Consider the following 17,225-nt stretch of genomic DNA (forward strand, 5'->3'; position numbering starts at 1 on the left):
ATATTTTTAAAAGCTTTTTGCATTAATTGAAATGTCTCCTTTAATAATGTTTAAAAACATGACATACATTTTATCCTCATATTAGAAATTATTTTGTTTTTTTCAGTTGACACCACCTATTTTGTCATGTCCATCAAGGCCTTCTATGAAAGTGTACTTGGGATATGAATAATAAAATGAGAAAAAAGTCCATTCATTTTGGCATTCCCATAAATATCCATCCGTGCTTTTTTGCTGGTAATGTTTTTTTTCTAAGTAAATTCATGATTATTCATTAAAATCACATTATTTAGTTCCGTACCTCAGTAAACCATTCTCCCCCTATAAAAATAATGAACCGATACTTATGTGACATCATTAATAGGAAGTGACATCATAGAAGTCTTCTGAACAACACTGTGAGCAGACACAGGCGAGTTACCACCTTCTTTAATAATTATAACTAAATTATGTTGTGAAATTGTGTTGGTCAAGCTTAACGACTCAACCCTGTTACGTCAATTACAGATAGAAAACTATTACTTGTGAAAATTATCTTTGTTATTTCAACATTATTCATGATTTCTTAATATCATGCATGCCATGTGCTCTCCATTTATTCGCTAGATTTAGAGCAGTGGCCAATTTGGGCAAAAAATCACAACCCCGTCACACCTCCATTTTCATTTTGTTAAGTTTATGAAAAAGTAATTTAAAGTTAGTTGAATTCTGTCTGAAATGTTCAGAGCAATCATAAGAATACTGATTTTAGTTCAAATTCTGAAGCCTTTGATAAAAAATGAAATGGAAAAAGTGCCCATTTCAGGCTTTAGTATAGCAAAAGTGTGAGATTTTATGTAACTTTTATATTTGCAATTACTGAATTTGTGTGAGGGACATCTGATTAATAGGAAAATGTTGATTTTATCACAAATACATTTTATAATAATATTCAGAAAGCTCCCATAGTGTCCATAACTTAAAATAATGACCAATAATAATAGGGATTTGATGCCTGAGATGGGAAAATATGTTTTTCTGGAAGTTAAATATGTCATTAATGTTGTGGGGTGTTCAGAAAAGTAATACATTTTGGTAAAAAATCTAAAAATGTGTAAGTCCAAATTGTACCGGTTTCGTGGAATGAAAGTCATGATCTATGGATTCCTCGAGTCATGTGGATACGGATTGGCAAAGTCGTAATCATTTGCCATTAAAATATGACAAAACAAGCATTAAAATCAGGTAAAAAAATACTTATTTTAATCCCCTCAAAAATAACCAGGATTCCTTAAAACACTATAGACATTTGTTTAATGAATATACATGTCTATGTCAAACTCTAAAATATTTTATTGCACAGAAATCAAGTAAATTATATATATATATATATATATATATAAAAAGGTTTTTTACACTCATGCCATTCCAAACTCCTGACTTACTTTCTTCATATAATGAAAGCACCGAGTAAAAACAGTTTTTTGGGGAAAAAAAAAAAAAAATTAAACATTTACTGTGATACATTTTTTCATGATACTTTGATGATTAAAAACACTGGGGAAAAGGCCCAAAAATATTGATGACATCATCGTGCACTCAGGGGCATACCATTTTTTTTCCCTTTGAAATGCTCTTATTCATTATTCTTATTCATAATCATTATTAATAATTACAATGCATGACAACAATAAATAATTCTCAATCAATAATTTGTAGCCATTTATAAGTCTTTCAGTATGTGAGTGTGTAACCGTCCCATCATGAGAATGTGACGTGTCCCACAGAGGAATAGTATCCCGTGCCGTCAGTGGAGAACCTCTGAGAGATCTGCACCGAGTTCAGCTCAAACGCTCCGAAATAAAACTCGCCGAACATCTGCAGAGAAACACAGTTCAGTTCCTCACACCTCATTTAGAAGCCAGTTATTATTGTAATTGTAGTGAAATTCATAAATATTTGCATAAAAGAATCAGAAACAAAACGATCTGAACATTAATTACACAAACACAGAATTCACGTGTTCACACGTTTACGTTTCTGCTCTAAAATGTGATGAAACTATGAGAGGATGATGTATTAAATAACTTTTTTTTTTTTCGCCAACATTCACTGGAGTTGTTTTCCCAGAATTATTTTGACCATTCAACGGAACATCAGTTCTGAGAAAAAACAGGCGTAGTTGTTTCTGGACAGAACACCCTGAGTGTGTGTGTGTGTGTGTGTGTGTTTGTGTGTGTGTGAGAGAGAAGTGTTTACAAATAACACGCAGTTCCGCTGACTGCCAACAGGAGGCGACAGACACAGTTAAAGTAACCACACTTATGTTTTTGTTTTTAAAGCTATCATGCAATACCATGTTAATGTGGACACATGATGGGAATACTGTGTTTTTGTACATGCACTATGGTAACAGCATGGATTATCACATTAAGTAGCATCAATGATGAAAATAAGTGTAATACGAGTATAATTATCATTTAGTACTGTGGTAATAGCATGATACAGTGATGGCATTCTGATTTTTGTAATGGCGGATGCATTTACTGTGACAACTGCTACATTTTTACACAGGAACAACGTCTGAATCTTGCTCATCACTGTAACTGTTGGTGTAATATTCAAATATATCATTATATCTCATATCCTGCCATGTTGCAATCATGTATCCTGTCTGGACTCATGAGAATTTGCATTGTATGTGAACTAGAAGTACTTACACTAGCATTCAAATGTTTTGAGGTCAGTATGACGTTTTAATGTTTGTGAAAGAAGTCTCTTCTGCTCACCAAGACTGTTTATTTGATCAAAAACACAGTAAAAATAGTGAAATATTATTATGATTTAATATATCTGTTGTGAATATATAGTAAAGGAGCTAAAATGTGCAGAGCTGTGGAACTCCAGGAGTTTGAGACCACTGCTTTAATGCGTCCTTGGTGAATAAAAGTATTAATTACTGACCCCAAACTTTTGATTTCTGCTAAAGAAAATGATGTTGGATGTGGTTTGAAGGGGCCAATCTAAGCAATCTGAAGACCTGAGATCACATTTCTCACCTGTAAGATGTTTTTTGCATTAAAAGCTTCTCGATCTTTATTGTTCAGTCTTCCTGAAGCTCCTTTATCCTCCGCTGAGAGAAACACAAAACAGGTTAGAGATTAAATGCGTTTTCACACCTGGCTTGTTTGCAGCGTTTGTTTCAGAACCTGCTGCGTTTTCTCATAGTTTGATTCGTTTAGGCATATATGAGCACGGCTGTCTCGCAGAGGAAACTCTGACCAATAAGAGGACAGTTTCTCCTCACATGTGACTTGCATAAACACTTTTGGAACGCTTCGAAATATTGCCTTGGGAAAGCGAACCAAGAAAACGCAAGCTTGGGAGTCAGAGCCAATAATTTTGTCTTTATTTATTTATTTTTTTAAATAATAGAATTCATATTTTCTAATTGTATTTGTCTTATTATTTTAGTGCAGAATGAGTAAAGTTGTTTGTTGTTAGGATGACAAAAAGTTTTAAAAGTTACATTTTTAGGTTGATTAAATTTTTAGGCTGCTCTACCTCAGCGCTCGTCAATGTCAAAATGATCGAGATGGCCAATCAAATCAAAGAAGGCGGGGCTTTCTGTCACTCTCACAACACAATGACAGAAATGTTCAGCGACTGACAGTAGTAGACTATCTAGTGATGCAAACTACTCAACTTTATGAAATTTCGCCGTTTTGAATTCAAATTAATGCGATCATCATCCATGCAATTCATAAATTAATTATATGATTAATATAATGCAACTGAATGTGGCGAGACAAGCGTTTGCGTTTGACATTAGACGTGTGTGCACATTTTAAAATAAAATATTATTTGCAAATAGTTTAAATTGATTACTTCATAACAACAATTAGACCTATAACTCCTTTTATCATTCTTATTTATTCTCTTAAATCCCTTTTAATCCTTTATTTAATTCCATTATTATTAGGGTTCGAATGCACCCTATGACGTCATTTACATCAAATTTTCCAAAAAAACTACTTTTTTGAACTAGAGCGTTTGTCCAATTTGCACTAAATTTGGTATGTAGCATCTACTCACACTCCAGGCAAAAAAAGTTAAACGATTTTTGATCGGCCAATCCGTTCTCATATTGCGCGTCAACGATTTGACGGCGAGCACGCAAAAATGGATTTGATGCTGTATCTTCGAAATGATTTGGTGTATTGACATCAAACTTGGTATATGTCATTACAGGCGTGACTTGGGGGTACATGCACAGTATCGTCACAGCGCCACCTACTGGTGCCGAGATAGGAAAAACGGCTATTTTTGCTTATAAAGTCTTGTATGTACTAAAATCATGAGGATGGTCTCCTTAGATTCCTTGATGCATGCCGAGTTGAACGATATCCAATTTTCTTTGGTCGGCCATTTTGGGCGTCGGCCATTTTGAATTTTGTCATAAAATGCTGTTTTACAAACACATTAATGTATCGTTACGAAATCTCAGTATGATTCATTGAGGCCATGTTTCTGAGAGGACCAGTAAAGTTTTAGGTCAGCGCACCCTAGTGGTCAAGAAATATAAAGAAATTTATGAAAATGCTTATAACTTACGAAAAATTCAACATATTGTCATTTAACTTACATCATTAGATTTGTTGGCTTATGCAGAGTCCTACAATACCAAATTTGCCATATTCTACCATTTGTATGAAATTTGGTATGTAGCATCTACAGAAACTCATGTTCTTAAAAGACTTGTGATAGACCCAACCGTTGTTTTATACTCCAACAAATTTAACTGCGAACACGCCAAAATGGATATGTGGCTGTATCTTTGCAAAAGTTTTGTGTATTGACACAAACTTGGTACATGTCATCACAGGCATGACTTGAGGGTGCATGCAGAGTTTTCGTCATAGCGCCACCTACTGTTCAGAAGTTATAAACTATGTTATTATGTTATAAGTGCTTTAACTGATGTAATTTAAACAGCTTTATCCTAACCTCATGATCACAGATGTCCACAAATATTTCCTTTTCTGCCCTTCAGATTGACCCCGTAATTGCTGCTTGCAGCTATATTTATTATTATTATTATTATTATTATTATTTATTAAGTAATAAATCCCCCCCACCCAAGCACAAAACTGAAACTCCACCTATGATGCATCTTTGCAACAAATTAAGTCCCTGTTTCGGGAACAAAGCAAACAATCTACAGGTCTGAAAACAGCCTGAAACACAAACATGTTCAACATGTTTATACGCAGGCCGTGGTGTTCAGGGCACTGAAGAACATTACTCAGCTGGAAACAGCACGCGACTGCCTGATGTCAACATGGACACAAAAACAACAGTCAAAACTGTTGGCCAGTGGACACTGATCACTGACACAAACACGGTCAGACTCTGGCCTCCCGCCACAGACGCAGCTGAATGAGAGCTTTGTGTGATGGAGATGAAGACATTCACGACTTCAGAAAAACATTCGGACAAACAATCCCGTTAGTCTCGCTGCGGCTGCTGTTTGTGTCATTCCAGACGATCCACCTGGTTAGTGTGATTGGATCGGCTTGATTCAGTAAATGTGATCAGGATCATATTGGTTATGAGAGACGTGTTTATGGCAGGATTGACGGTGGTCTTATTTTAAACTGATCTGAGATCATATAGTGATCGTGACTGTTTATGTTGGCCGGTCTCACCTGACGGATCTTTCCGGAAGAGCGTGTTCATTATGGTGCCGTGAATCTTTACTCTGTCCCACTCTCGTTCCATCAGACCGGCTGAAGCGAAACACTCCACTAGCCTGTCTGCGATCTGCTGGAGCCTACACACACACACACACACACACACACACACACACACACACACACTCCATGTTTTATTGGGACTTTCCATAGACATGATTTTTATACTGTACAAACTGTAAATTCTCTGTATCGTAAATGACAGGACTCATTTTTGGGAGAACTATATGACTATACCAGGTTATGAACTGTATCTTACTTGTCAGATCCATCTTGAACAGCAACTTTGGCATACAGAACGTCCACCATTGATGGGTCATCATTCATATATTCAATTCCTCTGACTTCTACAGGAAGTGGCTTTGCTTGGGTTATATCTCTGCAGAGACAAGCCACTATGACGTCTCAGAACAAAGCATTACAAGAGATCGATGTGTGTTATGTAACATTCTTCTGAAGATGTGTGTTAATGAGCATCAGACAGACCTGATAACGTTCTGACACTGCTGAAGCAGCTCGTTTGCGCGCGTCACTTCCTGTTCATTCAGCAGGGCCAGAGTGCCGATGGTCAGGTGGAGTTTAGCTGGGTTCTGAAAAATACTCACATCCACTCCTGAGTCCTGCATACGACATATTGAAATCAATTCAATTTTAAATCTATCAAACTTTTCATTGATGGCTTCTTATCATGGTGTACTAATGAATCATTCATAATGAGACCAGGAACAGATAAAACAGATTTTGCTGTAGCCTTATTATATAACATTAAATTATATTTTATATTAACCTGATTATATTGTATTTTTACATTAACCTTATTATATTAAATTATATTAACTTTATAATAATATAAAATAATATAATACTTATTATATTAATATTATATTCAATTATTGTATTTACTACTGGTAACTTGTAATATAATATTATACAGTATTAACCTTACAACATTATATTACATAATATACTTCATATTAATATTATATTAAATTCTTGAATTAACTCAATTAAATTAGAATTAGAATTCTTGAATTATTATATTATATGTACATTATATTACCCTCATAATATAATATAAAATAATATAATGCATTATATTTTATATTAACCTTATTATATTGTATTTCTATATTAACCTTATTATATTAAATTATATTAACCTTTAATATAATATAATATAATATAATACTTATTATATTAATATTATATTAATATTAAATTATTGCGTTCACTACTGGTAATATAGTATAATACAATATTAACCTTACAATATTATATTACATAATATTTTTATATTAATATGATATTAAATGATTGAATTATCTAAATTAAATTAAAATTATAATTCTTGAATTATTATATGTACATTATATACATTATTTTGTGCATTATTATGTACATTATTTATATACCTTATTATATTAAATTATATTAACCTTTAATATAATATAATATAAAATCATATAATATCATAATATAGCCTTACAACATTATATTACATAATATATTAAATTCTTGAATTAAATTAAATTAAAATATTTTTTTATATTTTAATTTAATTTAATTCAAGAATTTAATATTATTTATTTAATATTATTATTTATATTATTATAAAATATATTATGTAATATATAGATTTAAATTATTATATGTACATTATATTACCCTTATAATATAATATAGCCTTACAACATTATATTACATAATATATTAATATTATATTAAATTCTTGAATTAAATTAAAATATAAAAAATAGAATTTTTAAAATGATTATATGTACAATATATTACCCTTATAATATAATATAAAAATATAATGCATTATATTTTATATTAACCTTATTATATTAATATTAAATTCTTGTATTAACTACTGACAACAAGACCAGGAAAAAGAATTTAGAAAGTTATAAATATAGAATGAATTTTGCTGTATCCTTGTAATATAATTAGGATATAATATGTATATATGTATATTAAATCATATTAATCTTTAATATAATATAATATAATACTTATTATATTAATATTATACTAAATTATTGTGTTTACTACTGGTAACAATAAGACCAGGAACAGAAATTTAAAAAGTAAATAGAGTGAATTTTGCTGTAACCTTATTATATTTTATTAAATAATATTGTATTAACCTTTATAATATAATGTAATATAATACTAACCTCATTATTATAATATAATATAATATATGCTTGCATCAACTATTATAAAGTAATAGTCGACTCTGATTGTATGTTGACTTTAAAAGTACACACTGTCCATTCAGACTCTCTCACCTGCCCACATTGTTCCAGCACCTCCTCTCGAAAGCGCAGAAAGCCCTCCTGCACCTGAGGATGATTTAGTGCAAACGACAGGAAGTGCGTGAACGGCTGCTTCCTCCGAAAGCTGTCGATCAAAACCTCAATGCGGGTTACAGCTGAGGCGACTGCAGCCCTGTGTGCACCTGTGACCACTGAACACAAGACAAACACAAACACACACAGAAGTACATTTCCATAAACCCACGGCGCAACCACAGGAAGAACATACAGTACTCACCGCTGCACACTGCTACCAGAACATCCTGCTACTAGAACATTCTGTGCACTAAAGCAACTTTATTTTTATGTAGGCACATTTTTAGTTGCACAACGCATCATTACATTTCACTAAACGCTAACTGAAACATGCCAAGCATCTCTGAGCGGCAAACTAGATGTTTTATTTCTCAAGATCATGTGGGTGATGTTTGCAAATGCAATCACAGACACGATTCTAGTGTCTTCTGGGTGAGCATTATGAGTGGTTTTCAATGCAATAATACACGGTTGCTAGAGTGTTCTACATTTACATTCAAATTTACGCATTTGGCAGATGCTTTTATGCATTCCCTGGGAATCTGAGATATGATTTATGACTGCAAAAATGCTGTGGGATGAATCACATCAACACTTCAGTGGTCAAATCACAGTTTCTTACCGATCTGTCCTTCCACGCCTTGTTTTGGGATGCTGATCGAAGTTTTTGTGTCCGATTCCAGTCGTTTACGAGTCTCTCCCTTCTTACCGATAATATATCTGTAAAAACACAAGAACATTGCTGAGAAAAGCTGTGTTTCTGCCATGGAATAAAAAATAAAAAAGGTAATTACAAATTTTTAATCTCAGAATTGTGACTGCTTATACTATGCCCTAAAAGTATACTGTCTTTGTGAAGAAAAGTACATACTTTTGAGTGTGTACCGGAAGAGTAGAGAAGCTTTGGGACAAACTGCTTCGCCATACTTTAGTTACGATTAGTTACGTCCATCCTGTTGCTCTTTTAAAACTGCCCTGTCAATCATCTAGTCACAGTTTAAATCCTCCATATTCAATTTCCTACCATATCAGAGTGAAATGTATAGACCTATTTTGTGTTTGCAAACAGCGATGACGTTTTTTTTGTGGGCGGAGCCTACCTGGTGGCAGAAAATTACAGTTCTGCAGTGGCAGTCTATGGAAGCCACGGAATAAAAGAATAAAAAAAAGTTAATTTCGAGTTTATATCTCACAATTCTGACTTTTTTCTCGCAAATCCGAGTTTATATCTCACAATTCTTAGAGGGAAAAACAGAATATACTCATTATTCTGTCTTTTTTCCTCAGAATTGCACGTTTATATCCCACAACACTGACTTTTTTCCCCTCAGAATTGTGGTATAAACTCACAATTGCGAAGTCCGAACTGGGAGATATAAACATGTTTAAAAGATATGTATGTAAAATGTTATAGGTTTAAATATTATTTTATGCTGCAACTGCTAGCCTATGTATGTATGTCCCCTATGAACTATGTGAATATTATGTAGACTTTAATAGTAGATTAATCATTGCAGGATTCATCAGTCTGTGACTTGCAACATAAACGTCTGCGTTTGGCTTCAAAGAGCGTCTTCAATGACGGTATTCTACGAAAATGCATTCCGATTCTGACATCCAGAGACACAAACAAACATTTTTCTCTTATTCTGAGGATTTTGCCCATTTTCCTCCTCCGCTATTTTTCATGACCAAATGTATCTTTATAAAAGTTCAGTGTTGTTGCAGATGAAAATATAATGTGGATAACATCAATCACAAGTCAAATCCCTTTATCCAAACCTCTTTGCTTAATCGTAGGTCTCACATATCCGCCATGTTTGTAGTTTTTAGAAGTTTTTTATTCATGTTTGTAGTTCTAATCGATCTGTTAAAGCCGGGTGCACACCGTGCGATTTATAATAGTCCTTTACGATTGTTGCTTGTCAGACTGTACGAACATGATCCTGTAGGATCTCAGCTGTCCTATATGTGAGACTGTACGACAGTCAAGACACGTTAAAAACGGACGCACGCATGAAAACTTGTCCGGAGTTTTACATCATCATCCCACACTAACAAAGAAATCTCAAGCATTAATTCTGATCAAGGCTTGTCTTGAAAAACGAAGACAATTTGACATTTGTCGTAGAAGTCAGACTGCAGGACTGTGCGCCAAATCTTCTGACACTGCCAGAATTTCGTCAGAGGTAAAATTTAATTGCAACGGTCATTAATCTGCTGTCGGTGAACATAAACTAGCGATCAAAGAGTACAGATTTTTGCCTAGGATTATAGGAATCTTTTAGGATTCTCAAAATTTGTCTCAGACGACCAAATCGTGGCCAAAATCGCACAGTGTGCACCCGCCTTAAAGGGTTAGTTCACCCAAAAATGAAAATAATGTCATTAATTACTCACCCTCATGCCGTTCCACACCTGTAAGACCTTTGTTCATCTTCAGAACACAAATTAAGATATTTTTGGTGAAATCCGATGGCTCAGTGAGGCCTCCATAGCCAGCAATGACATTTCCTCTCTCAAGATCCATTAATGTACTAAAAACATACTTAAATCAGTTCATGTGAGTACAGTGGTTCAATATTAATATTATAAAGCGACAAGAATAGCGTCGAATCATGATTCGGATCACGTGTCAAACTGCTGAAATCATGTGACTTTGGCGCTCCGAACCACTGATTCGACACAAAAGATTCATAACGCTCCGAAGCTTCACGAAGCAGTGTTCGGCCATCACTAAATAAGTCGTTATTTTGTTTTTTTTGGCGCACCAAAAATATTCTCGTCGCTTTATAATATTAATATTGAACCACTGTACTCACATGAACTGATTTAAATATGTTTTTAGTACATTAATGGATCTTGAGAGAGGAAATGTCATTGCTGGCTATGCAGGCCTCACTGAGCCATCGGATTTCAACAAAAATATCTTAATTTGCGTTCCGAAGGTCTTACAGGTGTGGAACGGCATGAGGGTGAGTAATAAATTACATTATTTTCATTTTTGGGTGAACTAACCCTTTAAGAGTGTGCACGGATCTGCACTATGGATTCTAACCGGAAAAATATACAATCCGGGTGTCTTCGGAATACTCACTTCAACACACTACGATTTGAAACACTAATACTATTGAGGATGAGTAGTATGCGAATTGGGATGCAGAAATTAACTCGGAATTGCAAGAAATAAAATAATGTGCGACTACCTATTTTTATTCCCAAGTGAAAATAGGCTTCTATAAGTCTAAGGGCCCTATTTTAACGATCTAAGCACGTTAGGGCGTATCCGAATCCACTTTTGCTAGTTTAACGACAGGAAAAATGGTCTAAAAGGGTTGTACCTAGTCTCCTAATGAGTCATGGGTATGTTTTGGGTGTTTTCAGTTGCCTCAAAATAGTAACGCGCCAACAATGCTCCTGAACACACCTCGTTTTCAGACCAGCACGCCCATGGGTGCACAGATGGGCACGAGTGCATTTGCTATTTAAACAACGTGGCACTGGACGTGAAAATGATAACTGCGTCAGGCTGAAACTAGCACTTGCGTCGCGCCCGGCGTCGGGTGTGTGATAGGACCCAATGAGTGATCTAGAACATATACTAACTTATAAAGCACACTTGGCACGTCTATGGCACAGCGGAAGCCTCTCTCTGTCTGCTCGATGTTGTGAGCGTCACAGGGCTCGTCCAGGCACTGCTCAGCATCTGTGGAAGAACATGATGACATTATATAATGTCATACTACTAAAAACACATATGGAATTGATACGCAATTTATAAAGCACATACCTGCTCCTGAATATGAATAATCATCCTCTTCTTCATAAGAACATTCCTCCTGGACTGGATTTTTTCTGTAAATTCTTCCGTTGATGTTAACGAGAACCGGCCGTAAGATGTCCATCACACACAAACTGCTGGATGAGAGAGATGAAGAGGAGGAGTTCATGTGGCATAAATGATAAGCTGGTTATCAAAATGTATTAAGCAATGTTTCAGTCCCTAAATAAATTTGGATAACTTTTGCAAGTTGGGATAGTGTGTGGGATTTTGTTTTCTAGTTTACTGCATTGGGTTTTGATGATTACTTGCAGGTGTGCTAGGTTAATAGTTTCCTCAAATTAAATATATTTATTAATTCGTTTAGTGCATAAATATTTAAACCACCCACTAAAACTTAAGTTAACATCTTCAAATAACGACAGATTTCTCATATATTGATCAAGAACAGCAACAAATCTAGTCATAAAGTTGGAGTGCAAATTACTAAACAAATTACCAACATTAAATTACTGAAACACACAACTGTATAGATATTTACTGAAAATATACAGCTCACAGGAATATAAATATTGAAATTCAACACAAAGATGTTTTTAACACACTGAGGAAATTAAATGACGATAAAATTGTTTATCATCTTTCTTAGTTTATTATATGTAATATATTCTTCAGCTAACTTTGCTAAAACACTAATTAACAAGGGTGAAGGAACTCATTAAAGAACATATACTCGCTTGAATGAAAGATTATTAATTTTTAAATGATTAATATTTCTACCTTTAAGCTGTTTGCATCAAACTGTAGGCGCAGGCGCAAACTCCACTTCCGCCTTTAACGTCACGTCCTCAGCTGTAAAAAAAAGTCATTTATACATTATAAATAATAATAATTGTTCAATGTCTAAAATATAATAGTATAAATACAAATTAAACAATGAAATAAAAAATTATTAATGGACGTTACATCACATTGTCCAATAAACACCCGTTACGCCGTGACGTTAGGGGGCGCGCTGACGTCCGTTCGCCGTCAAACTGACTGACATAAACAAACCAACTGAAGAAACATCAGCGGCGGCGCTTCGGGTGATACAGGTTCTCACAAAAAAATATTACAAGATTTTTAACAAATATTTAACTTTATTTTGGTTTATTCTTTCTATCGATTGATTTTGAAACGGTAATGAAGCGTGGAATAGTGATAATGGCGCATGATGTGCGCTGTGTTGTCTGTTAGTTCAAAATGTCAATACTATAATTGTATTTTTAGTTAAAATTTAAAAGTTAAAAACAATAAATATATTTACATGTATTCTGTGCCTTTGTGTGTGTGTGTGTGTGTGTGTGTGTGTGTGTGTGTGTGTGTGTGTGTGTGTGGTGGTTTTCTATAGTAGTAGTACTAGTAGAATTAATTTGTTTTGATTGATAGTCTTGTATATAAACTAAAGAACTAGTTTTTGTTTCACAAACACATTCTGTATATTAGTTTAAGTAAGGTGCTTTATTATTATACACAATACAACGGGATTTAGTGGCAACTCTCAGAGAGCAAGGCACATTTAAACATATAAAAAAGTGAAAAATTATGTATACACTATTAAGTATATACTATATTATGCATAAATATTGCCCTGTATATACTATATGTATATATATAGTATATATTCAGTGTAGTGCATGTAACTCTGTTGATCTGAATATACTGGTGTTTATAATGTCGTATTTGTGTCATGTGTGATCTGTCCTGTCCAGATTGTGAATGGCAGCATCTTCATCCTCGTCCTCGGCTGGCGGGGTCAGCGGCAGCTCGGTGACCGGATCCGGTTTCAGCGCTTCTGAGCTCATCCCACCCAGGAAAGTCCTGTACACCTACCCGAAAGGAGCTGGAGAGATGATGGAGGGTGTGTTTCGCTCTTTATTTCTCTTTTGTTTTGCAGTTCTGAATACTGTTTGTCCCTCTGAATCCGATTGCCACGTACGCCTGTTATATAAACTGTTGTGGAAAGATTTTTATGGTAACAAAACATCCAGTTAAGGTCCTTCAGTTGTGCCTCTTTTGTTTCTGGGTCATTGGCCCACCCGCCGGTGCAGGACAGGGGTTGTTATGAGGGGTAATTCCCGCCTGTTAGTTAATGAGCTCAGCAGAGGCCTGAAACAAAAGGTGCAGTTGCTCAGAACATTGTGACTCTGTGACCTACAGCCTCTTTGTATGTGTTTGCATGTTTGTCACACAGGATTTTCACAGTGCTGATCTACTGCATGCATTTGCCTTTTCTCCACAGATGGATCTGATAGATTTTTGTGTGAGTCTGTGTTCAGCTATCAAGTTGCGTCCACACTGAAGCAGGTTAAACATGGTGAGTAACACACTTATGCCTGGTTTCACAGATAAGGCTTATAACTAATCCCAGACTTTGAGCTTGCACTGATATATTCTGAAGGGTTAGTTCACTCAAAAATTAAAATTCTGTCATTAATTACTCACCCTCATGTTGTTCCACACCCGTAAGACCTACGTTCATCTTCAGAACACAAATTAAGATATTTTTGATGAAATCTGAGAGGTTTCTGATTCCCAAGAGAAAGCAACGAAATTCAAGGTCCAGAAAGGTACTAAAGATGTCGCTAAAATAGTCGAACCTTAATGTTACGAAGAGACAAGAATAGCTTTTGTGCGCAAAAACAAAACAAAAATAACGACTTTATTCAACAATTTCTTCTCTTACCTGTCATTCTCCTACGCTGTTTACGTTGTAAACACTTTTCATTGTTATAATTTAGTGCACAGATCGTTAATTCACTTTTATAGCCAAATCAGATTTGTTCCATAGTTGATGAATTTTGCAACATCTACACTGTTCTTGTATCTGTTCTTGAATTGAACTGAATCAACACTGAACTGAATTGATCTGAATAATGACACTATTGTCTTTTTAGAGCTGCCTTATAACTGAATTGAATTTGTTTCATAATTGATGAATTTTGCAACATCAGCACTGTTATTGAACTGAACTGAATCAACATTGAGCTGAACTGAATCAACACTGAACTGAATTGATCTGAATATTGACACTTTTGTCTTTTTAGAGCTGCCTTATTACTGAATTAAATTCATTTCACAATTGTTGAATTTTGCAACAACACTGAACTGAATTGAATCAACATAGAACTGAACTGAATCATCACTGAACTGATCTGAATAATAATGACCCTATTTTTTAGAGCGGTTTAGTTTTATAATTGATGAGTTTTGCAACATCAACACTGTTATTGAACTGAACTGAATCAACACTGAACTGAATTGAATCAACATAGAACTGAACTGAGTCTACACTGGACTGAATTGATCTGAATAACGACAGTCTTCTGAAGAGCTGCATTTATAACGAATCAAATTCGTTTCATAATTGATGAATTTTGCAACATCGACACTGTTATTGAACTGAACTGAATCAACACTGAATTGAATCAACATAGAACTGAACTGAGTCAGTACTGAACTGAATTGAATCAACATAGAACCGAACTGAGTCAATACTGAACTGAATTCAGTCAACATAGAACTGAACTGAGTCAACACTGAACTGAATTGAATCAACATAGAACCGAACTGAGTCAATACTGAACTGAATTCAATCAACATAGAACTGAACTGAATCAACACTGAACTGAATTGATTCAACATAGAACTGAACTGAGTCAATACTGAACTGAATTCAATCAACATAGAACTGAACTGAATCAACACTGAACTGAATTGAATCAACATAGAACCGAACTGAGTCAATACTGAACTGAATTCAATCAACATAGAACTGAACTGAATCAACACTGAACTGAATTGATTCAACATAGAACTGAACTGAATTGAATCAACAGAACTGAATCATTACTGAACTGAATTGAGCTGAATAATAACACTATTCTTAGAGCTTCCTCATAACTGAATTGAATTAGTTTAATAATTGATGAATTTTGCAACATCAACACTGTTATTGAACTGAATTGAATCAACATAGAACTGAACTGAATCCACATAGAACTGAACTGAATCACCACTGAACTGAACTGAATCATCACCGAACTGAATTGAGCTAAATAATGACAATATTGTTTTAGACCTGCCTTATAACTGAATTGAATTAGTTTAATAATTGATACATTTTGCAAAATCGACACTGTTATTGAACTGAACTGAATCAACACTGAACTGAACTGAATTAAGCCGAATAATGTCTTTCGAGCTGAATTTGAATTTGTCTCATATTTGCCGAAGTTTGTGTCACTGATTCTGTTACTTTCCTGTTTATCCCTAAAAAGCTGCTTTGAAGCGTATAAAGCGCTATAGAAATAAAGCTGACTTGACGTTTATATTCGTGTGAACATTACGGTTTGAATGAGAAGCTAGATTGACAGATGGTTGATGTTGGTGTGCTAATCTGGAATCATGTTTCTGACGTTTGTCTCTGATCTCAGATCAGCAGGTGTCGCGGATGGAGCGTCTGGCCGGACTAGTGGAGCAGTTGGAAGCGGATGAGTGGAAATATAAACCCATCGAGCAGCTCCTGGGATTCACAACCTCATAACTGCATTCATACGCAGATGGATCAGATTCTCTGCTCGTAAACATGTTCATTAGCCTGGTTTTCCCCATCTTAAATGAACTGAAACGAGAGTTATGAATGTTACATGTACTGTAGGTTTATATCGTTTTGCACTGGTATCCAATCGCCAACATTTTTAGAGTTTTTGTGATCATGTGTGTAAATATGCATTGTGTTTTTGGATAAAGCCTTAGTAATACCTTAAAATAACCCTGTTTTGACAGAATACATGTACAATAAAAATCTTTTTTTAAGCACAATGAATAATGTTGCATGAATTATTTCATAATGAATATATTGCTTATTATATGGGGCTGATTTGAAAATCCATTAATATGCAAAGTAGCCCCACCTCCATTCACTCGCGCGAGCTCAGAGATCCACTCGTTCAACTTTACCTTTAGCTTAGCTTAGCTTATATTATATTAGGTATGTTTTTTGCTTCCAATAAGGGCTTAATTTGTGCCGGTGTGGTGAGAAATCGAGTCCCCCCAGGAATCAGGTGTCCTTTAGGACCCAGAGTGATCCCATTGGTTCAACTGACTTTTAATGTGTAGTATTTTTAGCTCCTGCTAAAATAACGTTATGATTTATATTGTTTAAAACGCGTTATAATGGCCATTAATGTCTTTTAAATTACATGGTTCATATAACTGAAGCTATAGGTTGTGAAATCAAGCATTTCTCATTCTTACTGTTTTTTAGTTAGCTTATGCATTAGCATAGCATACATCTACCCAATTAGCCTG

The 17,225-nt window shown here is 34.7% G+C and overlaps 2 protein-coding genes across 4 annotated transcripts; one reads left to right on the forward strand and one right to left on the reverse strand.

Moving 5' to 3' along the window:
* Positions 1-1,220: 1,220 nt before the first annotated feature.
* On the reverse strand, positions 1,221-12,796 carry ascc1 (activating signal cointegrator 1 complex subunit 1). 2 transcript variants are annotated; one of them, XM_051915363.1, is made up of 10 exons: positions 12,651-12,796; positions 11,880-12,004; positions 11,696-11,795; positions 8,712-8,809; positions 8,027-8,205; positions 6,219-6,352; positions 5,992-6,111; positions 5,688-5,812; positions 3,039-3,112; positions 1,221-1,857 (listed from the first exon to the last, which is right to left on the reverse strand). In XM_051915363.1, the coding sequence occupies exons 2-10, from the start codon at positions 11,992-11,994 to the stop codon at positions 1,741-1,743; spliced, it is 1,062 nt and encodes a 353-aa protein (XP_051771323.1). In that variant the 5' UTR covers positions 11,995-12,004; positions 12,651-12,796; the 3' UTR covers positions 1,221-1,740. The 2 variants fall into 2 exon arrangements, with proteins under 2 accessions (XP_051771323.1, XP_051771322.1); XM_051915362.1 differs by having other exon boundaries at positions 11,880-12,007; positions 12,651-12,793.
* Positions 12,797-12,825: 29 nt separating this feature from the next.
* anapc16 (anaphase promoting complex subunit 16) lies at positions 12,826-16,743 on the forward strand. Of its 2 annotated transcripts, none has more exons than XM_051915377.1 (4): positions 12,826-12,967; positions 13,625-13,773; positions 14,155-14,229; positions 16,349-16,743. In XM_051915377.1, exons 2-4 carry the CDS (start codon positions 13,632-13,634, stop codon positions 16,456-16,458), a joined length of 327 nt encoding a protein of 108 aa, XP_051771337.1. In that variant the 5' UTR covers positions 12,826-12,967; positions 13,625-13,631; the 3' UTR covers positions 16,459-16,743. The 2 variants fall into 2 exon arrangements, with proteins under 2 accessions (XP_051771337.1, XP_051771338.1); XM_051915378.1 differs by having other exon boundaries at positions 12,942-13,052.
* Positions 16,744-17,225: the final 482 nt, after the last annotated feature.

Source organism: Ctenopharyngodon idella, chromosome 12 (genome assembly GCF_019924925.1).
Source record: "Ctenopharyngodon idella isolate HZGC_01 chromosome 12, HZGC01, whole genome shotgun sequence".
Taxonomy (NCBI): Eukaryota; Metazoa; Chordata; class Actinopteri; order Cypriniformes; family Xenocyprididae; genus Ctenopharyngodon; species Ctenopharyngodon idella.